The sequence below is a fragment of the Nicotiana tomentosiformis genome, chromosome 5 (genome assembly GCF_000390325.3).
Source record: "Nicotiana tomentosiformis chromosome 5, ASM39032v3, whole genome shotgun sequence".
Classification (NCBI taxonomy): domain Eukaryota; kingdom Viridiplantae; phylum Streptophyta; class Magnoliopsida; order Solanales; family Solanaceae; genus Nicotiana; species Nicotiana tomentosiformis.
In genome coordinates this window covers 6285038-6311329 of record NC_090816.1, presented here as the reverse complement: position 1 = coordinate 6311329, position 26292 = coordinate 6285038, and the positions used below count along the sequence as shown (strand labels likewise).

General features: G+C 36.8%; 1 protein-coding gene and 1 pseudogene across 2 annotated transcripts; both read left to right on the top strand.

Annotated features, from left to right (window-relative positions):
* The first annotated feature begins 8921 nt into the window (after positions 1-8921).
* LOC104114830 (26S proteasome non-ATPase regulatory subunit 1 homolog A-like) lies at positions 8922-15307 on the top strand (annotated as a pseudogene).
* A 1062-nt stretch (positions 15308-16369) lies between these two features.
* On the top strand, positions 16370-19438 carry LOC104114823 (transcription factor FAMA). Of its 2 annotated transcripts, XM_009625364.4 has the most exons (5): positions 16370-16557; positions 16931-17052; positions 17213-17824; positions 18316-18732; positions 19000-19438. In XM_009625364.4, the coding sequence occupies exons 2-5, from the start codon at positions 17029-17031 to the stop codon at positions 19087-19089; spliced, it is 1143 nt and encodes a 380-aa protein (XP_009623659.1). In that variant the 5' UTR covers positions 16370-16557; positions 16931-17028; the 3' UTR covers positions 19090-19438. The 2 variants fall into 2 exon arrangements, with proteins under 2 accessions (XP_009623659.1, XP_033516872.1); XM_033660981.2 differs by lacking the exon at positions 16370-16557 and having other exon boundaries at positions 16931-17824.
* Positions 19439-26292: the final 6854 nt, after the last annotated feature.

Below are 26292 nucleotides of genomic sequence, written 5' to 3'. Positions count from 1 at the left end.
GACAGGAGTCTCTGCACTAACATCCCTCACAAAAGCCAAATAAGATAGGCAACCCTTCTCAACCATGCGCTGAGCCTTAAAATATGAAATCACCCTACTTGGTACATAATCTACAGAACCGCTCCACTCAACCCTCGAAATTCCTGGCATAGTCAACGTCACCGTCTTAGCGTGACAATCTAGAATATCATGACATAGAGATAACCAATCCATACCCAATATCACATCAAAGTCAACCATACTGAGCAACAATAGATCCACTCGGGTCTCCAGACCCCAATAGTCACCATACATGACCAATATACGTGGTCCACAATAATAGTATCACCCACAAGAGTAGATACATGTACAGATGAAACTAAAAACTCACGGGGCATATCCAGAAAATGGGCGAAATACAAGGAAACATATGAATACGTGGAACCAGGGTCAAATAATACTGAGGCATCTCGGTGACAAACTGAGACAATACCTGTAATCACAGCATCTGAAGCAATAGCTCCTGGTCTGGCAGGGAGAGCATAGAAACAGGCCTGACCAGCCCCTGATCTGCCTCCACTTCTAGGGCGACCCCTAACTGACTGACCTCCACTCTGAGATGACTGGGCGGGTGGTGAGGTAACTGGTGCTGTAGTCGGAGGCTGACTCCTCTGCTGAGATAGACCTCCATGATGACGAGGACACTGCCTCCACATATGCCCAAGCTCCCCATACTCAAAATAACTCCCTGGTGCTGGCGGCGGAAACTGAAGGGAACCCCTAGCACCGGGATGACTGGTAGAAGAACCTGGCATGGAAGAGCCCTGAACAGGTAGAGCACGGGACGAACTCTAAACTGGAAGGGCACTAAGTGATGAGTGGCCCTGATGAGAACTCTGAGAACCATGGCCAGATGATGCACCCCGATGAAATGGCCGAGCTGACTGAGCCTGCCTGAAATGACGACCTCTACCGTGCTAGAACTGACCCCCAAAAGGAGCACCACTGAATCCACCCTGACCACGAGGCCTCTTGGCCTCTCTCTCAACCCTCTCCTGACCGCGAACCATCTCAATCTTCCGAGCAATGTCGACAACCTCATCAAAGGTAGCACCCGAAACCCGCTCCCTGGTCATGAGCAACTGTAGATGATAAGTGAGGCCATCAATAAACCTCATGATCCTCTCTCTGTCCGTGGGAACCAATCAGATAGCATGATGGGCCAACTAAGAGAATCGCATCTCATACTGTGTCACAGACATATCATCCTGGCGAAGCTGCTCAAACTGTTTGCAGCTCCTCTCTGCGGGATCGAGGCACGAATTTCTCCAAAAAGACCACGGAGAACTGCTGCCAAGTAAGGGGTGCTGCGCCAACAGGCCTACGCCTCTCGTAAGTCTCCCACCATCTGAGTGCAGCCCCAGAAAACTTAAAGGTAGTGAATGAGACCCCACAAGTCTCCAGAATACCAGCAGTACGGAGTATCCTCTGACACCTATCCAAAAAGTCCTAAGCATCCTCTTTCTCTGTGCCACTAAAATGTGGTGGCTAAAGTCTCCCAAACCTCTCCAACCTACGTTGATCATCCTCAGGCATAGCAGGAACCACATAATCCTGAGCAACAGCAACCGGTTGGGCTGGTGGTGCCTCCGGTGTCTGAAGTCCCTAAATAACCTGCTCGGGTGTGCGAGCGACAGGAGTTTGAGTGCCTCCCCTGGCCTGAGAAGTGGTTGCGGCCGTCGAAATAGAGACCACCTGAGCAAGGCCAGTACACGCTGTCAGAATCTGAGTTAGGGCCTCCTGAAGGCCTGGAATCACAACAGGCACAGGTGGTACCTGAGCTGGTACATCAATAACTGGAACTTGGTCCTGATCTGGGACAACTGGTGGATCTGCAGGTACTGCCCCAGCTGCTGTACGGGCTGCACCTCTGCCCCTACCACAGCCTTTACCGCAGCCTCGGCCTCTCGTGGCCCTGGCTGGTGGTACTGGTGGCTGGCCCTCCTGACCGGTAGTACGAGTCCTCACCATCTGTGAGAGAATGAAACAACACATGTTTAGTTACTAGAATCAACAGATTCGCATGACAAGAATTCAAGAATGTGGAGTTTCCTAAAGGTTCTACAGCCTCCTGAAGATAAGTACAGACGTCTCCGTACCGATCCGCAAGACTCTACTAAACCCGCTCATGACTCGTGAGACCTATGTAACCTAGGCTCTGATACCAATCTGTCACGACCCAAAACTAACCCCTGTCGTGATGACGCTTATCGTGGAACTAGGCAAGCCGACTCATTTCCAAAGCAAACCGATATTTTCATTTTAAAGATAATTTCAAGGTTATTTAACATAAAAACTTTCGTAAAGGAGTTCCAATCAAAATAAAAGTACGGAAGGAAAAGCCCGACATCGGGGTGTCACTAGTCATGAGCATCTACTATAATCTGTCTAACAATATCAAGGCTAACTCAGCCTAGAAAAATAGCTAAATACAACTAGAGGAAGATAAGAGGGAGAAGAGCAGGGGCTGCGATCGCCAAACAGCTACCTTGTTATCTCCAAGAAAATCTCCAACCAGAACACTCAATAACTGCTACCGTGACCAGCTATACCTGAATCTGCACACAAAGTACATGGAGTAATGTGAGTACGCCAACTCAGTAAGTAACAATAATACATAAATACTGAGTAGTAGTGATGAGCAATAAATCATATAACATTCATATCGGAAAATCTCAGTAAAATACTACATGCTTTTAAAAATCAGGATTTGAATCAAAACATCTCGTTTAACCCAGTTCCAGTAAAAATCATTTAAAGATATTTTTCAACAGTTTTCAGACAGAGGAAAAATGCAAAGGTGAGCAAAAATGATGAAATCATAAACAGCCCCTCGGGCAAAACATCACTCATAAACAGCCCATCGGGCAAACCTCACAGTCACTCGTGCCACTCGGGCATACCTCACAATCACTCCTGCCACTCGGGCATACCTCACAATCACTCATGACTCCCAGTCACTCAGCACTCAGTAGGTACCTGTGCTCACTAGGGGTGTGTACAGACTCCGGAGGGGCTCCTTCAGCCCAAGCGCTATAATATGCACGGACAACTCACGTGCCATAATAATAAAGTATGTTGCAGGCGGGCAGACCCGATCCACACTCATCCTCACAAATCAGGCCCTCGGCCTCACTCAGTCATAAACCTCTCAAGCCACTCGAGCATTTTAGTAAATTATGGCATTCGGCCCAAAACATTTATATGCATCAAAATAGAGTCATAAAACTAAGTTATGCGGTAAACAAGTATAAACATGACTGAGTATAGATTTTCAATCGAAAACAATGAGAGGATGTTAAGAAACAACCCCTAAGGGTCCAAACAGCATTGGCGCAAGGCCCAAACATGGCATTCAGCCCAATTTTACAGAAATTCTTTCTAAAACATATAAGTATCATATGGTTTCAACAAAGTATGCAACTTTACAGTTGCTACGCGACGGACCAAGTCACAAATTTCCAATATTGCATGCCCACACGCCCGTCACCTAGCATGTGCGTCACTAAAAATAGTAGAATGATACAAAATCCAGGGTTTCATACCCTCAGGACTAGATTTACAATCGTTACTTACCTCAAACTGGTCAAATCTCTACCCCGCAATGCTCTTGCCTCTGGACTCGGCCTCCAAATACTCCAAATCTATTCACAATCAGTACAATACCATCAATATATGCTAATGGAATGAATTCTACAAGAAAAGCTTCAAAATTAGACCAAAACCCGAAATTGGCTCAAACCCGGCCCCCGGGCCCACGTCTCGAAATTTGATTAAATTTACAAAACTAGAAAGCTCATTCACTCACAAGTCTAACCATACCAAATTCATCAAAATCCGACATCGTTTGGTCCTTCAAATCCTTAAATTACTTTCCAAAAATTCCAAGCCCTAACCCCTCATTTTCACTAATTACCATGATTAAACAACGAAAAATTACCGTATATACAAGTATTAGGGTTCAAGTAACTTACCTCAACGAAACCCCCTTGATTCCCTCTTCAAATCTCTCCCAAAAGCTCTAAAAATCAAATAGAAATGGCGAAGAATACACCAAAATCGTGAAGGGTTCTATTTATTGTTTCTGCCTAGGTTTTTCGCACCTGCGGCCATTTTTTCGCACCCGCGTCTGCGGTCTCTAGTGTGCATCTGCGAAACCAGCCCAAAATTCTCATCTCCGCATCTGCGCTCAAGGCCTCGCACCTGCGGGCTCATAGATGCGGCCAATTCTTCGCACCTGCGTTCCCAGCCTTGGCCCAGCGTTACTCGCACCTGCGCACTCCCCACGCGCACCAGCGGCCTCGCACCTGCGAGGCTTTCTTCCGCAGGTGCGAAAATAGCAGTAGCAGCAGCTCTAGCTGCAAATTCGAACTTCGACAAATCCGTTAACCACCCGGAATCACCCCGAGGCCCTCGGGACCTCAACCAAAAATACCAACAAGTCATATATCAACATACAAACTTAGTTGAACCTTCGAATCACTCAAAACAACATCCAATCATCAAATTACCCTCGGATTCAAGCCTAAGAACTTCTAAATTTTCAAATTCGGCAACCGATGCCGAAACCAACCAAACCACGTCCGAATGACCTCAAATTTTGCAAACATATCACAAAATGACACTACGAACCTACTCCAACTTCCGGAATTCCATTCCGACCCCGATATCAAATTTTCCACTGTCGACCGAAATCGCTAAATTTTTAATTTCGCCAATTCAAGCATAATTCTATCACGGACCTCCAAATCATATTTCGGATGCACTCCTAAGTCCAAAATCACCTAACGGAGCTAACAGAACCATCAGAATTCAAATCTGCGATAGTTTACACATAGGTCAATATCTGGTTGACTTTTCCAACTTAAGTTTCGACTTAAGAGACTAAGTGTCTCAATTCACTCTGAAACCACTCCGGTCCCGAACCAACTAACCCGACATAATATTATATAGCTGAATAACACAAAAAAAAGTAAAAATGGAAAAAACGAGGCTATAACTCTCGAAACGACCGGTCGGGTCGTTACAATGGCCTTCAGCACTTTATATCAGTAATTTGACTTCTATTTAATTAAATTTGCTTAAAAATCGTTAAGATTATTTTAACGTTGGCTTGCCTAACAAGTGAAATGTTAGGCGCCATCATGATCCTGAAGGTGAGAATTTTGGGTCGTGACAATACTCGACCCGAATATGCGCCCAAGTCCGAAATCATCATACGAATCTATTGGAACCTTCAAATCTCAATTGTGAGGTCATTTACTCAAAAGTCAAACCTTTGTGAACTCTTCCAACTTAAAGCTTCCAAATTTAGAATTTTCTTTCCAAATAAACTCCGAACTTCCGAAATTCAATTCCGACCACACGTACAAGTCATAATACCTGCAGTGAAACTACTCAAGGCCTCAAACCGCCGAACGACGCGCTAGAGCTCAAAACGACCTGTCGGGTCGTTACAGCAGGTACCTCAAAGTTGTTGATATTCCTGTTATCTGATCGTGCATCTCTGTGGAGACTCAAGGTACACATGTTGTCGCGTTCGCAGGCCTCAGAGTCACCTTCTGATATTTTCTTTGTGCTGTTTGATACTATTCTGAAATAGTTGTACTTAGAGATTTTCTAGTAAACTCGGTAGAGCTTGTAACTTGTACTACCGTTTTTGAAATTTGTAGAAAAATTTCTATTTTATATTCAATTAAATATTTGGTTGATTTATTATTATTTCAACTGAACTGTTAAAAATTGCTGAAATTATTCTAGCGTTGGCTTGCCTAGCAAGTGAAATGTTAGGCGCCATCACGGTCCCGAATGTGGGAATTTCGGGCTGTGACAATAAATTATCAATTAGGCTTTCAATTTAAAGAAACACTTACAAATTAATTTTATGAAAATAACTACAATTTGTAAACCTAATAATAGATACTAACTAAAAAATATTATCGAAACACTTACGGAATCAAATTTCAAGAATAGTCATAAGTAATTTTTATCAAACTTTTTAAAAAAACTACTTGCAAATTGAGTTTTTCTAACAGTGAATATGTTATATGAAAGAAAAATAAAGGGGGGAAATTGTTCTTATATGGTTAAAATTTTAAAATATAATGACAAAAGGCCGAAGAATCAATTTTTGTGGGATTTTTCTTGTAGAGAAACAACATTGCCTATTTTTTTTTATAGTCTTTTATTTTTTTTGATATTGCATCCTTATTAGGGAACACTAAAACCTACCAAATTTAGCTTTAAAATTAGAAATAACTACATAAGAGTTATTAAAAAAAATAGATACTTCATCGAGGAACATAGGCGAGAATCTAAATTTTCAAATAATATTATATTTTTATTACATAGTTCAATCAAGAAAAAAATTATAAGGTAAAAAATTTAAAATCTTATATAGAAATTCTTACAAAGTAGTTAAAATAAGGAAAAACGTACTCCTAAATATTACCAAATCATTAAGTAACTAATTTGTTTAGTGTGAAACTTATTTTTAAAGGGTAAAAAAGGTGAACGATTTTTTGCTAAGGGACTTCAAACTTTTAATATAGCGCGTGACCCTCATATTAATAAGAATAAACTTTATATAGGTGAATGCGAAATTCAAATTAGTCTAGGAATGAATTCAACTACAAATACAAATATGTGAATTCAAAATTCAACTACTAGACAAAATCTTTTGCTCAATACTCGAACAACACAAAGTTTTGATAATAAAATATGGAATCATAGTTTCTTTAATAGAAGTAGTCGCATATATAATTCAAATAAGGTTTAATTGTGTATAGTTCAAAATTCAAATAGACAAAGAAAATATTATTAAAAAAATAAAGACTCCTAAATCAAAAAGATGTGTTTTGTTTTTTACCAAACCTAAAAGGAGTACAACGTTGAATGAACTTGAAATTTGAATAATTATGTCAAATTGAGCTGCATGTGAATAATATGTCAAAATTTTATTAACTAAAAAAGGCCCTTCTAAACCTAAAAAGAGAAATTTGATACTCCAACGTATGAATGAACTTGAACATGAACAAAACTTTCACGGTGCAAATTCAATGTACTTGAAATTTTAGAACATAAAGGTATTAAAACATAAAAGTTATAAATATTAGGAAATATTTAAATGACTACTCCTAAATAATAGGGAACTAATTAAATGACTATTCTTAAATAGTAGGAAACTAATTAAATCTTTATTCCTAAATATAGAAAAATAATTAAGTAATATTTCTAAATATTAGAAAAATAATCGAAAGACTATTTTGTCTAGTGTGAACTTTATTTTAAAAGGATAAAATAGGTGAACGACATTTCGTTAAGGGTTTTCGTGCATATATATATATATATATATATATATATATATATATATATATATATATATATATATATATATGCAGAGTCGTTGGACTCGGATCCATTGCCGCGAGCAATCGACATGTTAGGGGCACAAAGTTGGGCGCTTAAGGAGAGTCTCACGAGGCAAGCGCTTTCCACGTGTGCCTTAAAACGATTTTTCTGCGGGCAAGCTCCGTGGCAAATCACAAAAAGAACTTTAAAATATAATTCCTTTAAATAAAATATTTTTTAAAACTAAAATATTTTTTTTTAAATGGAAGAGAAAAAGAAAAAAAAAAATTGAAAACCAAAACGAACAAAAGCTTGGATTGAACTATACAACCTTTTTCCCCGTGAACAAGAAATCTAAGTTATGAATTCTCTTTCTCTTCTCTTCTCAAGCAAATTAGTCGTCCCTTTTCTACCTCTTTCTTAGGTCTTTTCTTCTCTCCAAAAAAGCTCAAGTTTTTATTTCTCAAAGATCCAAACCTTAATATTACAATAATAAGAAAAAAACACACATTAATTAAAGCTTGATAAGAGTTGGATGGGTTGACATATGACTTAAATTTTAGCCTATCTTAGCCCAAATAACTTTTGAACGGGTCATTGTCAGCCCATTTTGACCCGTCAAAAATCAACCCAATCCGCACATTTGATACCTTTCCCACAAGTAAGTTCAACTTTTTGTCCATCATATATAGTGGAGTAATACTTATTTTATGATGAGCCGATGAAATTCTAAGTGGACGTTTGGACATAAGACTTGTAAAATTCCGAAAAAAGTAATTTGTTTTTCAAGTAAAAATAATATTTGAAAATTAGAGTTGTGTTTGGACATTAATATAATTTTGGGTTATTTTTGAATTTTTGTGAGTGATCTGAGTGAGAATTTTGAAAAATAACTTTTTGGAGTTTTTTAAATTTTCGAAAAATTTCAAAATTCATCTTCAAGTGAAAATTAAAATATTATGGCCAAATACTGATTTCGAAAAAATGTAAAAAAATTTCATGGCCAAATGGACTCTAAGTGGGCGTTTGGACATAAGAATTGTAAAATTCCGGAAAAAATGAAATCTTTTTTTAAGTGAAAATGGTATTTGAAAACTAGAGTTGTGTTTGGACATGAATATAATTTTGGATTGTTTTTTTTATGTTTTGTAAGTGATCTAAGTGAAAAATTTTAAAAATTATTTTTTTGATGTTTTTCAAATTTTCGAAAAATTCTAAAATTTATCTTCAAGTAAAAATTTATAAATTTATGGCCAAACACTAATTTACGGAAAAAGTAAAAAAATTTCGAAAAAAGTGAATTTTTTCTTATGTCCAAATGGGCTTGTGAGAAAAATGATAACAAGGCAAATCCTAAAGGACTTTTAAACATAATAATCTTTTTAAAGAAGTAAGTAATATTTTTTTTAAAGAGAGAAAAATAAAAATATAATTTTGTAAACGAAAAATGAAAAAAAAAAGCAAAAAGAAAAGAAAGAAAACCAAACTATATAACCTTTTTCCCTCTTGAACAAGAAATCTAAGTTCTAAACTCTCTTTCTCTTCTGTTCTCCAGCAAATTAGTCGTCCCTTTCTCTACCATTTTCTCAGTTCTTCAGTTCCTCTTCCAAAAAATGCTCTAGTTTTATTTCTCAAAATCCAAAGCCTAATCTTACAAACAGCTGATAATGGCGACAGCAGCCACAATGACGGTGAGCTTTGCCGGCGGTTTACTCGCAATGCTGAATGAAAGTCACCCGCAGTTGAAACTTCACGCGCTCTCTAATCTCAATGCTTTCGTTGATTACTTCTGGCCTGAGATTTCCGCTTCTGTCCCTGTAATGTAATAATACTATTTCAATTGCCTCCTAATTTTACCTTGATTTTGTGTGTCTCTGTGTGTGTGTCAGTGTGTGTTTTATGCATTACTTTCTTTTGTTTTATTCAATTTAAATGTTTAAGCCCTAATTGAGTTTTCACTGTAGAGAAGGTGTGTTTTTTATTCATCTTTTAGTTTTCAGAATACTGTGTTGGTGGGCGGGAAGCGAGCTTTGGTGTAACTTTCAGAAATGTAGTCTAAGACTGCGTGCAATAGACCCTTTTCGGGAGTTTAATGCAACGGGCTACCTTTTTTTGTGTGTTGGTGGGTGGATTTGTTTGGGGGGGGGGTGGGGTAGCAGTTGAAGTAAAAATAATGAAAAAGACTGTAACTTTGGGGGCAAGATTAGAGGAAAGTAGTTGATTGATTGCACATTCATCATATGTGTTTTATGATACCAAAAGCTTTTTTTTTTTTTTTCTTGTTTTGCAGAGAAAGCTTGTACGAGGATGAAGAGTATGACCAAAGACAACTAGCAGCATTAGTTGCTTCAAAGGTATTTGTTTTTTGAGAATTTTTGTTTAGCATCAATTCCTCACACCACATCCAAAAGAAAGCAAACCCCAAAAGAAAGGAGGTCAATTATTCTGCAGAGCAGATTAGAAAGTGAAATTGTCTAGCCTTATTCTTTCACTAGATAATTATTGTGCAAAAGAAGACCGAGAGAGGGAGAAAGATTATCATAGAAAGAACTGATTTTGTATGAAAAGATGAATAATTTTCTCTCTAATCCTCTCACATGTTCTTTTCGTCTTCAGGTTTTCTATCATTTGGGTGGACATAATGACTCATTATCCTATGCCCTTGGAGCTGGCCCTCTTTTTGATGTTACTGAGGACTCTGACTATGTTAATACCATTCTTGGTAAAGAAATTAAATCTGTGCATACTCTTCCAATGAATGTTTTCTATGTATGCACTTAGTTACTTAAGATTCATTTATTTGCAGCTATTCTTGTAAGGACTTCTTTCCTAGCTTAAATATACCTGTTGTTTCTGTGCTGTCTAGGCCGAAAGTTGTATTATTCAGTGTAGTGGTGTTAAATCTCAATACTTGAGATATGTGCTTCCTGGGGAAGTAGTAAACTGGATACCTGAACACTTGATATGGGTTGATTGAACTCTCGAAGTGGGAGGCTTTCACTTGTTTTAGCTGCTGTGTCTTATACCATTTAGCTGCTTTTTTGTTTCTCATTTAATTAATAACACTGGGTTTGATGATGCGCTTCTGTCCTCTTTTCAGCTAAAGCACTGGATGAATATGCAAGTCATAAGACTAAGGCAGCCGAGTCAAATGATGAAGCTGTAAAGGTGGATCCTAGGTTGGAGGTTATTGTTGTGAGGATGCTTGATAAGTATGTTAACTTTGTCCATATTATAAAAGATAATGCATGTATATTTCTTTTATTAGTAAGTGAGACTGATAATATATGATGTATATTTTGTTCCTTAGATGTATAGAGGAGAAAAAATATCAACAAGCCATTGGCATGGCTATTGAATGCAGAAGGCTGGATAAGATTGCTAAAGCAATTAAAGAGAGTGGTAATGTTGATGCAACTCTATCATATTGCAGTAATATCTCCCATAACTTCGTCAGTCGCAGAGAATATCGGAGTGAGGTATCGATTATTATGAGATGTACACAATATTGATCCTTGAACACACTAGGCCTTGTGCTTTTTCCTTTTCTTTTCTCCTTTCAGTGTTGCTCTATAATCTGATCTACTTGCTTGAGTTTACCAAAAAAGGCAGAGATGTTGCCCCCTTGTCTGTTCTCATGACTGTGTTGTCACTGGCAAATAAGTAATATAGTAGTAGCTTATTCTGTAATTCTCACGTACTACTAGCTCTCTGTTCAAAGTAGTCATTTATACCTCACCAATTGTTTCCTTGTTTGCATCACCTTCTTCAATTCCCTTCTCAGTAAGATTACCCTGATCTAAATCTGCATGTTATCTTCGTTTCTTTGGATGTGTTTTATTGTAGATAAAGGTAAAATGATTACCTTAAGTTGAGGAAGTACTGTTTTCACATTTGTATACCAGATTAATAGACTACTAGCGATTTAATTGCTTCTATCAACAGGTGCTTGATCTTCTCGTTAAAGAATATGAGAAGCCAAAATCATCTCCAAACTATTTGAGCATGTGTCAGTGGCTTATGTTTTTGGATAAACCAGAGCGCGTAGCAAGCATATTAGAGAAGCTTTTACGCTCAAAAAATAACAATGATGCTCTACTGGCATTTCAAATAGCTTTTGACCTAGTAGAGAATGAGCACCAAGCTTTTCTTTTGAATGTAAGAGACCAACTTTGCAGTCCACAACTACAACAACCTTCAGAACCTGCACTCATACCTGCTGAGTCTGATACTGCACAAATTGGAGATGCTACTGCTGCGGAGGATGTTGCAGTGAGCGAGGAAAATCAGCCTTCTATGCCGATTGCTTCTAGTGCAGATCCAAACGAAGCAATATATGCAGAGAGGCTGGAAAAAATCAAAGGGATTTTGTCTGGAGAGACTTCAATAAAGTTAACCTTGCAATTCTTATACAGCTATAACAAGTAATATTAATGCCTTTTAAAGTTTCTTTCTATATTACTTTTTCGACTCATGAATGAAAACACTTTAGTTTTCCCTTTTTCCATTAATCCGTCCTACAGGTCAGATCTCCTTATTCTCAAGACAATAAAGCAGTCAGTTGAGATGAGAAACAGTGTGTGTCACAGTGCAAAGATATATGCAAATGCACTTATGCATGCCGGAACAACTGTAGATACATTCCTTAGAGAGAACTTGGTGAGTAGATTTTGAGTATCTGGCAAATAATCTTCTCTTTAGCGTATTGCATCTGCAGCACAGCAGTTTGTTCTATCAGAAACATTCTGGTCAAATTATCAGGACTGGCTAAGCCGGGCAACAAATTGGGACAAATTTAGTGCAACAGCTGGATTAGGTGTTATTCACTGTGGCCACTTGCAGCAAGGGAGATCACTTATGGCCCCTTACTTGCCGCAGGGTGGGGCTGGGGGAGGTGGCAGTCCATATACGGAAGGTGGTGCATTGTATGCTCTTGGTTTAATTCATGCAAATCATGGGGGGGCATCAAGCAATTTCTTCGTGATAGTCTACGGAGTACCAACGTGGAGGTAATTAGTTAGATCATGCTTGCCGGGTGTCCTGTAATTGTTCCTCCTATTTTTTTTTTCACATTGCATGTTTTTTTTACGGGTGCAGGTTATTCAGCATGGTGCCTGCTTAGGGCTTGGTTTGGCAGCTTTAGGAACTGCTGATGAAGACATTTATGACAACATCAAGAATGTGCTATATACTGACAGTGCCGTTGCTGGAGAAGCTGCTGGTATTGGTATGGGTTTATTAATGGTTGGAACTGCAAGTGAGAAGGCAGGTGAGATGCTTGCTTATGCTCATGAGACGCAACACGAGAAGATAATCAGGTAAATTCAACAGCTTATGCTTGGCTTATGCTTGCTGAATACTTGAACTGTCTTCATCTGATGGGTATCTTTTGATTTTTATCTCAGTATGAAATGTCTTTTGCTTGCGTATCTTCAGAGAACATTATATTGATTACATTGATAATGCAAAGAACACAAAAGCTGGACGATTATAGACTATGTAAAGCATTTCGATTAGCAGTATAATTTTTTTTAAAAAAAACAATTAATTGCAGTGATTTATTTGATTGCATGTATAAAAGGAACAATTGCAATTATGGTAAAGAGCTCTGTAGGCATTTGAATTATTCTGACCGGATAAAATAAGGTCGAAATTGTGAAGTTATTTGAATTATTTTAATTCAACTAAATGAGGAGTCAAATAAAGATGTTTGTTTGTTTTATTTATTTTGACTTTTATAAATAATTAGATATATATAAAAATACAACCTATATTACTTTACATGAGTAGGATAACCTGCATGTCATTCAAAAAGTGTGGGATGATTGAAGTGTTTTCAGATGTTATATATGATAGCGTGTGCTTGACCATTTCCTTCTGATGTTGCATGCAGGGGTTTGGCATTGGGGATAGCCCTCACAGTCTATGGAAGAGAAGAAGAAGCAGATACACTGATCGAGCAGATGACCAGGGATCAAGACCCTATATTGCGTTATGGTGGCATGTATGCTCTGGCATAAGCATACAGGGGAACAGCAAATAATAAGGCTATCCGTCAGTTGCTGCATTTTGCTGTATCAGATGTGAGTGATGACGTCAGGCGGATTGCAGTCTTAGCGCCTGGATTTGTTATGTATTCTAATCCAGAGCAGGTTGGTGCTTTTCCGATATGATGTCGTTCTTATCGACCTCGTCATGTTATATTGTCTCAGTTTTCAAGAGGATTGCTAGTTTTCACTGTCTTCTAAAAATGTGCCATATTTGGTTCCATGCACCCATCTCCCCACCTCCTATCCATACCCCCTAAAAAATTAAAAGAAGAGAAAGGGATTAGCTAAACTTTCAGTTCTAAAAGTGCAAATTGTGTTTGTTTGCATTGAATTTGCAGATGCCTCGTATTGTCTCATTGTTATCTGAGTCTTACAATCCACACGTGCGCTATGGTGCGGCTATGGCAGTTGGCATTCATGTGCTGGTACTGGTCTGAGTGAGGCAATCTCATTGTTGTAGCCTTTGACATCAGATGTAGTTGATTTTGTACGCCAAGGCGCTCTCATTGCCATGGCCATGGTGATGGTCCAAATAAATGAAGCTTGTGATTCCCGTGTTGGTGCCTTTAGGTATTTTACCTCCAAATTTCCGCATCAATTCTTCTTTTTTTCCCATTATCCTTCCTTTTTTTTTATAGCTTTTTTCTTTTATCTTTTTCAGGCGGCAGCTAGAGAAAATTATCCTTGATAAGCATGAAGATACCATGAGTAAGATGGGTGCAATCTTGGCCTCTGGAATTCTTGATGCTGGCGGAAGGAATGTGACAATAAAGTTACTTTCGAAAACAAAACATGATAAAATTACTGCAGTTGTTGGACTAGCTGTTTTTAGTCAGTTTTGGTATTGGTATCCGCTTATATATTTCATTAGCTTGGCATTCTCACCCACAGCTTTCATTGGGCTGAATTATGACCTAAAAATGCCAAAATTTGAATTTGTATCACAAGCTAAGCCATCACTATTTGAGTATCCTAAGCCAACTACTGTAGCCACGACAACTTCTGCAGTCAAACTTCCTACCGCTGTTTTATCAACTTCAGCGAGGGCCAAGGCCAGGGCTAGCAAGAAAGAGGCAGAGAAAGCTAATGCTGAGAGGGCATCTGGTGCGGAGTCATCTTCTGCTGCCACTAGTTCTACTTCTCCGTCTATGCAGGTTAAAATAAGTTTGTGTTTATCCATTTTCACTTCAAAGTTTGCCTCTCTTGTATTGTACACTGCTGTTGAAACTGTTATTATTTGCTCAGAAAATGTAACCTTTCTGATTGGGCAGGTGGATACCCCTTCAGAGAATTTGAAAGTACCAGAGCCATTATATGAGATTTTGACAAATCCCGCTAGGGTAGTTCCTGCTCAGGAGAAGTACATAAAATTTTCGGAAACAAGCAGATATTTGCCAATCAAAGCATCAACTTCTGGCTTTCTGCTTCTGAAAGATCTACGTCCCAATGAACCCGAAGTATTGGCTCTTACTGATACACCCTCATTAACTGCATCCAATACCGGTGGATCAACTGGACAACAGGGCTCAGCCTCAGCAATGGCTGTTGACGAGGAGGAGCCTCAGACACCGCAGCCATTTGAATACACGTCGTGATCTACTGTAATCGAAAAAGCTTTGGATGAATGATTAGGTGTTAATCCAATGGGAGAAGGCTGAGAAGGCATTGAACCGAAGAGCAGTTTTCCGTTTAAGACTTGCATTGGAAAGGCAAGAAAAGGAAAAGGAAAAGAAAAAAAAGAAAGGATTCTATGCTTCCTCAATCACTGTTTAGATGTATTTTACTTCTTTTCCTTATTGACTCTGTAATTTGTACAGTTTGGACAAGTCGATTTATCACTTTATAGTTTACAAATTAAATCGTTTTAACTTGACTTTGCACAATTAGTAGGAAAAAGAGTTGAAAATATTTCTTGTTTAATATTGGATGAATATGAAAGTAGACGTGCTAGTATTTGTTTTTTCTAGGAAAAACAAAGAGTAAGTACAAGTCTCATGGAGTATAACTTTATCGGAGTGTAATTCTATGTTTTAGATGTCATTTTTGTGAAAGTCAACATTGTTTACAAGGACTTAAATAAAATTTAAATTCAATTTAAAATGAAAGGGATCGTTTTTGCTAGAGAAATAAGACAAGACAATTAGTATCTGTTATGAGTGAGTGTTATAATTGTATATTTCTTAAGCAATCCGAACCAATATAACCCACGAGAAGTTTTAAATACTAAAAGTGGATCGTAGAACTCAAAACGACTGGCTGGGGTAATACTCATTCAAGACTTAATATTTACACCATATAAAAAAGGACAGTCGTGTGCACTAAGCTCCTGTTGTGCACAAAAATTTAAACCATATCAAATAAATTAATCTTAAGAGTTGTAGATTAAAATAAAAATATAGATCACTTAATTAACCATAATTAACTAATAAAAATTCATATACCCAATACATATCTTATATTAATTAGTTTGATATAAACACTTGAATTAAATTTGTCTCGTTTCACTTGCCCCACCATGAAGCTAAGTCCCAGTGATAACAATTCACCTTCGTACATTAATTTTTCAATTGACAACTTCTAGGCTGCTAAAGTGCTCACGTGCATGAATTTTATTAAAGCAATATCTCCAATTTGCAATCCAAAGAAAAATTCAAACTTTGAAAAATTTTCAATCTCTTGAAATCTTAAAAAATCACATATCAGAGCTTAAGTATTTATTAAAATCTCATGTAAAGAGGTGGTAAAGTTGTTCTACCTGTGATTCACATTAATAGGTGGAGGTGAAAAGTGAGTAAATTTGTGAGGTGGAAATTAATCCACAGGCTCCTCTTATGTATATATCTATATATCTTTATATGCATGTATTTATTTTTGTATATATATATATATATATATATATATATATATATATATATATATATATATATATATATAAACAAATATCATCCAAAAGTCAAAAACAACTTCTAGCTGGAAACACTGGTCCATCATTTTAGATAATCTCATCAACACCATATATTATCTGTTTTGGTCTGTCCTTTTGGTTTTTGTGCTTATTTCAAGCAAATCCCACTTAAGTTTACCTCTTCTTATTTTATCCTTTTCTAGTTGTCCAAAGGTTAGTCTTCAAATTTCTATCTTTCTTATCAGAGTACGGATTCAAAGTTTTAATTTGATGGATTCGACTTAAGGTTCATTAAATTCATTGTACTTTTAAAATGATAGGTTCAGATTTAATTTTTGTTAAAATTGTTGTTGATTTACATGTAAAAATCTATAGTACTCCGCGTCGAGAAAATACTAGATTATGAGGAACCTGGTGCTTCTTGTACACAATTTTTATTTCATTTGATTCTTATAATTTTATTTTCATAATAATATAATCATTTAAAAAGAAGTTGTATTTTCCTTAATATCTTTTTATTTTTATTTTTTGTTTCTTAAAAATCTTGTCATGATAGTTTGATGTTGAATTTGTCTGTTTCATGCAGGTGGACCCAAGGAGTGAAATTCACCAAAGTTTTGAGTTTGCATGAATTTGTGAACAGTCAGAGTTTTAGAGTAAAAACAAAGAAACTACAAACATACAATGGAGAAAAGAGAAAATAGCCAGGTACACAAAACACACATATATATATATAGGGTTGTACTTCCTCAGTTTTCCTTTTATCATTTTCCATTGCTTGTAATTTCTCTTCCTTTGACATATCACTATATTTTTAGACTCTCCTCACAACATGTTGTTTCACTTTGAACATGAAATATTATTGCAGCCTTCTTTGCCTACAACTTTTCAAATGGTTGGTGAAACTTCTCATGTAGCAAATAATTCTAATCAAATGGTTGATTATTTGCTTAATTCTCATTCTACACAACAACAACAACAACAACAACAACAACAACAACACGAGAGTTCTTTAGGGTTTTGTCCCCCTGGAACTTCTCTTGACAAGTTGTGCTTCGCGGATGTGATGCAATTTGCAGATTTTGGACCCAAATTAGCATTGAATCAAGCCAAGGTATCAGAGGAAGATGCCGGGATTGATCCTGTTTACTTCCTTAAATTTCCAGTTTTGAACGAAAAGACGTTGCAAGATGATGATCAAGAAGCCCTAATAGTACCACACAAAGAAGAGAAATTTAAAGTTGTAGAAGAAAAAGCCAATACATCAATGCAATTACCATATGTTGGTGAAACTCTTGAAAGAAGTCCAGGGAATGAAGGTAGCAAAAGCAATAAGAGAAAGAGACCAAGAGTAAAGACTACTGAGGAAGTTGAAAGCCAAAGAATGACACATATTGCTGTTGAAAGGAATAGAAGAAAGCAAATGAATGAACATCTTCGTGTCTTGAGGTCTCTCATGCCAGGCTCCTATGTTCAAAGGGTATCAAATTCTTGACTATAAATTAAGTTTATGAAAAATAATAGTAGCATGAGTTTTTTATATAGAATATTTAACTGTGTGTGACTACTTCATCTAAAAGTTTAGACTGTTCGATAGAGCATATTTTTATTTATTTAATGATGTGACCAGGAGGTCACGTGATCGAGCCGTGGAAACAGCCTCTTGTAGAAATGCAGGATAAGGCTGCGTACGATAGACCCTTGTAGTCCGGCCCATCCCCGGACCTCGTGCATAGCGGGAGCTTAGTGCACCGGGCTGCCCTTTAATGATGTCTTCAATACGCCCCACATATGAAAGTTCTTTTTGATAATGGCATATTGGTGGCATATAAGACTCGAATAACGAACCTCTATATGATGATCTTATACTATATTGAAGTGTGTGACAACCATGTTATCTAAAAGCTAGACTTAAACTGTTAGAAAGAATACACTTCTATTTACTTACTGATGTCTTTGACATTATTGTAGGGAGATCAAGCATCAATTATTGGTGGAGCAATTGAATTTGTGAGAGAGTTAGAACAACTCTTACAATGTCTTGAGTCACAAAAGAGGAGAAGAATCTATGGAGATAATGGTCCAAGACCATTAGGAGATAATTCAACAATTCAAAACCCTAATACTCCTCAGCAACCATTAATCTTTCCTCTTCCAAATGATTATATTGAAGCTGGAATTCAAGAAGAAACAGCTGAGAGTAAGTCTTGTTTGGCTGATGTTGAAGTGAAACTTTTAGGGTTTGATGCAATGATCAAAATTCTATCAAGAAGAAGACCTGGCCAACTTATCAAGACTATTGCTGCATTAGAAGATATGCAACTTAATATTCTTCATACAAATATTACTACTATTGAACAAACTGTTCTCTACTCATTCAATGTCAAGGTATTTATAAAAGCACCTAATTGATTTCACATACTAACAATGTTTAACGCTACGTTGCTCGGACTCTCCAAAATATTGTCGCACTCCTGTCGAATCGTCCAAAAATGCACTACTTTTGGAGGATCCGACAAGCACCCAGTAATATATTTGAAGAGTCTGAGCAACATAAGTGAAAAAACCTTCAAATGAACTTTAAGACGAGGAAGGTTCTTTTTTGCCTCATGTAATTAGTGTATTGAATTTTTATTTTATTTATTTATTTTGCAGATTTCTGGTGAAACGAGGTACACAGCTGATGATATAGCAAATTCAATCCAGCAAATATTCAGTTTCATTCATGCAAATAGCCCCATATGATGTCAACAATCTAGTTGAAGATTATTTGATAATTTTCTAATTATTTTTGTATTTCTAGTTAGCCACCCTAGGCATATCATATAACTAGTAATAAGTATTGACCATTAATATAAGAATGCTAAATTTGTATGTTACGTTTTAGATTCTCGAGATAGTTGGGAGCAAAGCTCTTGAGAATTCGATAAATTAATCCGTAGAAGATCTAAATCATTATAATATGTCGCAAATGATTTTTTATTTGAACTTGAGTTGTGATCCAAAGATCTTTTCTTAGTCCAAATACCACTTCTTTTCTAAGTAGTTGAGCTTTGTTATGCCTACATATGCACCCAAAGTACGAATTGACATATCTCTTTTGATCTCGATATAATTTTCAGTTTATGCGAACTTATTTTCTTTTTGGTCTGTTCCAAAAAAAATGATCTCTTTCTAAATACGGAAACAATTTTGTTTGAACTTACAATTATACCCTTAATAAGAAGCTTTTATAACCACACAAATACTCTGAATCTATTTTTGACTTGTTTAGGACCACAAATTCTAAAAATCTTAATTTTTTCTTAAACTCCATGCCCAGTCAAACAAGTTCACATAAATTGAAACGGAGGAAGTACATAATTAAGTAATTAAAAATGTATCCTTTCAAAAAAATTAATTTTTTTAGACGAGATAATTATACACTTTAATTTAGCACACTCTCTATCGCCTTGCCTCTCGTTAAATATCAACATAGATGTGAGTAGGAAAAATATGCTCGATAGGGTTTTGTGGGAAGAAATAAGAGTGGATATGGACGGGGAACTTTGGAGAAACGCTAAAGTAGTTTTCGTGTGCCATATAGATTATGGGGTTGAGCCGTGTAAGCAGTCATTTATGTTTGCATTAGATTATGCTATATACATCAATACCTATTGGGTGTGACCCTTCACCGAACCCTACGTAAATACAGAATATTTTTTGCACCGCGCTGCCCAAATAAGAGTGGCTATATGTTGACATTATCTTATATGGTGCTTAATAATAGGGACATTGTTTTTGGCAATTATGTGTGATTTAAGGAAGGTCAACGTGCCCCACAAACCGTACGTTGATTTGCAGAGAGGGGTTTGACTTGTCAGGACTAAATCTTGGGATTATTAGGTTGCCAAGGCCAATGTAGGGTCTCCTGTCCTAAGAATTTGGTATGGTATTTATCATGATTTGTCATTTATTCATTTTTTCGTGGGGTTTTAATAAGTCTTTCTCTGGTTATTTTGCATTTCATTCAGGCACGCATACAATGAATGACACATGGGCAGAAGCGAATTAAGATTGAAACTTAATGATTTCAGTTTTGCACTAAACTAATTACACGATTAAAACTATATGTTCATATATATATATATATTAAAATCTCAATAAATATTAGATTTGACCTTATAATTTTAATCGTGTAATAATTATTAGTTCGGTGCAAAATTGAATCTATTAAATTTTAATTCTGGATTCGCTTCTCATTCATTGCATGCGTGCTTGAACTAATATATATATATATACACACACTCTATGTCAAAAGTTATTAGTTCGGATGAACCGGCAGCCAAAAGGCTACATCCGCCCCTGCACATGGGTCGGCAGGAGGGGATTTTTGATGAAATTTTGATACTGATTCGATGCCATCAACAGTCACAGCCCCCCCCCCCCCCAAAAAAAAAAAAAAAAACACAGACCTTAAAATTGAGGTGTCTACAAAGGTCAACTGGACAAGAACTGGTCCTGCCCTTAATAACACATGTACATGACTTTGGCTTTTACAAGGTTTCTATTTTTACAAGCATTTGACTTCTCTAATTGACCTAAAAATATCGTAGCCTCTCTTCACTGTTTTGTTTTTCATTTTCTAAATGTTTTGGTTGGGAATCGATTTTAACAACAATTTAGCCTCAATCCAGACTAAAGTTGGTATCATATAATCAATATTTATACTTTAATTTGCTATTATTAATTTACATAGATCTTAAGTAAGTTTGAATGATTACAAGAAATTGTAGGTTCTCCGAGTAACTTCTCTCGATATAAAACCTAAGGTCTACTTCATCCTTTTTAGCACATTTCACACGATAGTGTAGCATTATGGACCGACAGAGCAAGAGTTTTAACTCATAGCTCATTTTAATTACTGGGTTCACAGTGAAAAATTTATACATATTTAATAAAATTTTTAACACAAATATATAGTCTAAGCAAAACCTACTGAATTCGTTCGAACCCGTATCTACTTCTCTAGCTCTGCCTCTATGGATAGGCATGTTTGTACGTAGGTCGTCTACCTTGTGCATAGACATCATCAAAATATCTCAAGCAACCTTCCCTTATTTAATCATCAAAGTGTATATATATATATATATATATATATATATATATATATATATATATATCCATATTAATATCCGCATTATTATAACATTCATATTGTGAATGTATTGGGTATTAAAGGCTCAATATTCACTTTCATCTAACATCGTTGGTCTTTCAATCATTCACAAAACTTGTTTTTTACTTGTTACTAATTTTTGGACACGTGCTTCACACGTGTATACCTAGCATCGTGCATCTATCATACTTAACATGTAGCAAATTTTAAAAAAAAAAACTATTACCTAAACTGCATATATAATCTAAAGTGGTTAAGTTACAAAATAAATTTTATAACATACAAAAAGTTAATTAAGGTATATCATTTGACTTATCTTTAACTTCTTAACTTTTGTTCTTGAGTGATGTACGTAATTAGAAGTAATATTAATTAGAAGTAATATTAATCGCCTGCAATTTGTTCACAAACACTATATGAGAATAAAGAAAGGAAGATTCGGTTCTCCCTGTTATTCAATCTGTATTGTTGTAATAAACAATAAAAATATTAAACTTTCTGAAATAGAAACAGAAACAGAAACAGAAACAGAAAGTTAGTAGAACCACTTTGACGAAATAAATTCTGAAAAATAATATCAGAATAAATCGAGCCCACTGAATGCACAGTATGTCCTTAAGGAAATTATTCCCCTCAAGTACCCGAAGTACTGGAATATTATCCTCCCAGGATAGAACGATTCAACTTACCAGTGTATTGGTACCAAAAACGCGGGTGAACTTCAAACCACTCAGTGGTCGTAAAACACACTAGAAAAATATTGTGCAGAAAAAGAAGAAGAAGATAATCATAAAATTTAGTAAGTAAAAATTCTGGGATTCAAGGCATATTTATAGACTATTTGGCACTGTTTCTGAAAAGGTTTGTAACCTTTCAGAAACAGCCATAGCTGTTGGAACAGGTGGGAATATTTCAATAGAAATATTACGGGAAAACAAAAAACGGATTTAAAATATTTCGGGAAAGAATACGAACCGGACCGGGTCACATCGCGGGTCCTGGGTTAATTCAGATTGATTTTTTGTTAATTAATTAAATTAATTAATTAAATAATTGAAAGGAATTTTGTCCAAAAAGATAAATCAATCAATCGTTGACCAAATCCGAAGCCGAAGCCGAAATCGGAACCGAGCGAGCGAGCGACGACGACGGCGCGAGGCTTGCCTTCTTCACAACTCTTTAAGAGCTAGAAGAAGAGCAATTATATATATACCCATCAAAAGTCTTTTCTTCCTCCAATATGGGACAATGTCCCTTTTCCAAGGAGGAAAATTCAAATATTTTATTTTTCCTCCATTTCTTATTCACCCTCTTTAAGCTACACCAAGCTTAAAAGCCCAACAACCCCCCCACATGAATGGGGAATGAACGCGTGTGTGTTTTACATGCAAGAATTAATTGCATCTAGATAAGTAGGTTTCCCTTTGAACTTTCCGTAGTGAACTTATATCAGATATACTCGGTCAATCGGTAGATTTGATATCTTTAAATCGTCGAGCTTTGTTGTATACATATACAACATAAGTCACACAATTAACCCTTAACCATCTATGGTTCTCACAGTTGTGTTCGTTTCAGCCATGAACACCGCCTGTTTCATGAGTGCTTAGAGAATAGGCCTTTACTTTCATTCCCCTTGAAGCGGCTTACACTTCACACTCACATAGGTGATTTCTAAACGTGTAATCCTATAGACACACTATCTGATCATATCCTGCCAGACTTAGCAAATTATTAAAAAGCTTTAAGCTTAATGCTTTACCTCGATTTCTGAATATTGTCTTCATCGGGAGAATGGGTTGGGTTATTTGACAATGTTGAACCGTCATTCATAACTTTGTTTGATCTCTTTGAACCTAGCTCTTGGGATCTCCAGTATGCTAGGTAGAGTTACCACCATGATGAATTGTCCTAGGCCTTAACCTCATTCTCTTTGATGATCTTTCAACTGCTTCTCTAGATAGGCCTTTTGTAAATAGATTCGACATGTTATCTCTTGACTTTACGTAGTCAATCGTGATAATACCACTAGAGAGTAGTTATCTAATGATATTGTGCCTCCGTCGTATATGACGAGATTTTCCGTTATACATAACGCTCCCTGCCCTGCCTATTGTCGCTTGACTATCACAATGTATACAAATTGGTGCCAAAGGTTTGGGCCAAAATAGAATATCTTCCAAGAAATTCTGGAGCCATTCAGCTTCTTCGTCGGCCTTATCTAAAGCTATGAATTCAGATTCCATTGTAGAACGTGCGATGCACGTTTGTTTGGATGATTTCCAAGACACTGCTCCACTCCCAATTGTGAAAATATATCCACTCGTGGATTTAACTTCAGATGATCCGGTGATCCAATTTGCATCACTATATCCCTCGATCACTGCGGGATATTTGTTATAATGCAAAGTATAATTTTGGGTATGTTTCAGATACCCAAAAACTCGTTTCATTGCTATCTAATATATTTGATTGGGATTACTTGTAAACCGACTCAGTTTTCTAATAGCACATACTATATCTGGTCGCGTACAATTCATGATATACATCAAACTTCCCAATACTCTTGCATAGTCCAGTTGTGAGTCACTTTCACCTTCATTCTTTTGAAGTGTATAACTCACGTCAATTGGAGTCTTAGCAATTTTGAAATCCAAATACTTTAACTTGTCAAGTACCTTTTCAATGTAGTGAGACTGTGATAATGCTAGACCTTGTGGAATCTTGTGAATTCTGATTCCTAAGATCACATCAGCAACTCCTAAGTCTTTCATGTCGAATTTGCTAGCCAACATGTGCTTAGTAGCATTTATATTTGCCATATTTTTGCTCATTATCAACATGTCATCAACATATAAACAAACAATGACTTCATAACTTGGAGTATTTTTAATGTAAACACATTTGTCACACTCGTTGATTTTAAACCCACTTGCCAATATTGTTTGGTCAAATTTGGCATGCCATTGTTTGGGTGCTTGTTTAAGACCATAAAGCGACTTAACAAGTTTGCACACTTTCTTTTCTTTACCAGGAATGACAAAACCCTCAGGTTGTTCCATATAAATATCTTCCTCCAATTCTCCATTTAAGAAAGTTGTTTTAACATCCATTTGATGGATTTCAAGACCATACACGGCCGCTAGTGCCACTAACACCCTAATAGATGTTATCCTTGTTACTGGAGAGTAAGTGCCAAAGTAATCAAGGCCTTCCTTTTGTCTATAACCTTTGACAACAAGTCTTGCCTTATATTTGTCAATAGTGCCATCAGCTTTCATTTTTCGTTTAAAGATCCATTTCGAACCTAAAGGCTTATTTCCCATAGGAAGATCAATCAATTCCCATGTATGGTTATCCAAAATTGATTGAATCTCACTATTGACTGCCTCTTTCCAAAATGCTGAATCAGAAGATGACATAGTTGCTTTAAAAGTTTGAGGCTCATTTTCAGCAAGAATGTCACAAAATCTAGTCCAAAGGAGGTAGATGTTCTTTGACGTTTGCTACGCCTCGGATCTTTTACACTTGGAGTATTTTCCTTTGGTTCTTCCCGAGGTCGTTTAGGTCTTTCCCTTAATGACTCGCATTCAGTTTTATACGGATAGATGCTTTCAAAGAATTCAACATTATCTTATTCCATTACTGTATTAACATTAATTTCGGGATTATCGGATTTATGAACCAAAAACCGACATGCTTTACTGTTTGTAGCATATCCAATAAAAACGCAATCTACAGTTTTTGGTCCGATTTTAACCTTTTTAGGTAAAAGGAACTTGTACCTTTGCTAGACACCCCCACACTTTGAAATATTTTAAGTTGGGTTTTCCTCCTTTCCATTTTTCATATGGAATAGATTGCGTTTTGCTGTGGGGTACTCTGTTGAGTATTCAGTTACCTATAAGGATAGCTTCCCCCCACAAACTCTGCGTGTCATGACCCAAACTCCCTCCGTATAATATCCTGATGGCACCTAGTCTCTACGACTAGGTAAGCCTAACAAATTACAGAAAATAACAAATGAAAGTAAAACTTGACAACTAACAGCAGTGGATAACTGAATAACTAGTAACAATGCCGCTCGGCATGTACGATAACCAATACTCTATAAATACACAGTCTTTCCAAAACCCAAAATATCATAAGTCACAAGCTACAGAAGGAAACTTGTATCTCCATACACCAGAGTCTAACAAAAGAAGTACAGAAGGTAAATGACATAGGAGATAATAGAGGGGGACTCTGAGGTCTGCGGACGCGGCATATATACCTTGAAGTCTCCGTACATAAGCAAGCACTCTAAGCTAATAGCAAGGTTGATAAGTAGTACCTGGATCTGTACACAAAAATATGTACAGAAGAGTAGCATGAGTACACCACAACGGTACCCAATAAGTGTCAAGCCTAACCTCAGTCGAGTAGTGACGAGGTCAGGTCATGCCCACTGGTATATAATAAATAAAGCAGGAGAATATACAGTATAATAAGAGACTCAAATTTAACAAAAGGAAATACAGCAAGGCAACAGTACAACACACAGGGGTAAACAGCAGGGGATCTCCCGAGATACCGTCTCGTAGTCCCAAATTAAATATACAGGGAGAACTCCCGAGGTACCGCCTAGAAGTCTCAAAAGTTAATATGCAGGGAGAACTCCCGAGGAACCGCCTCGTAGTCTCAAAAGTAAATGTGCAGGGAGAACTCCCGAGGAACTACCTCGTAGTCTCAAAAGTAAATATACAGGGAGAACTCTCGAGGAACCGCCTCGTAGTCTCAAAAGTAAATGT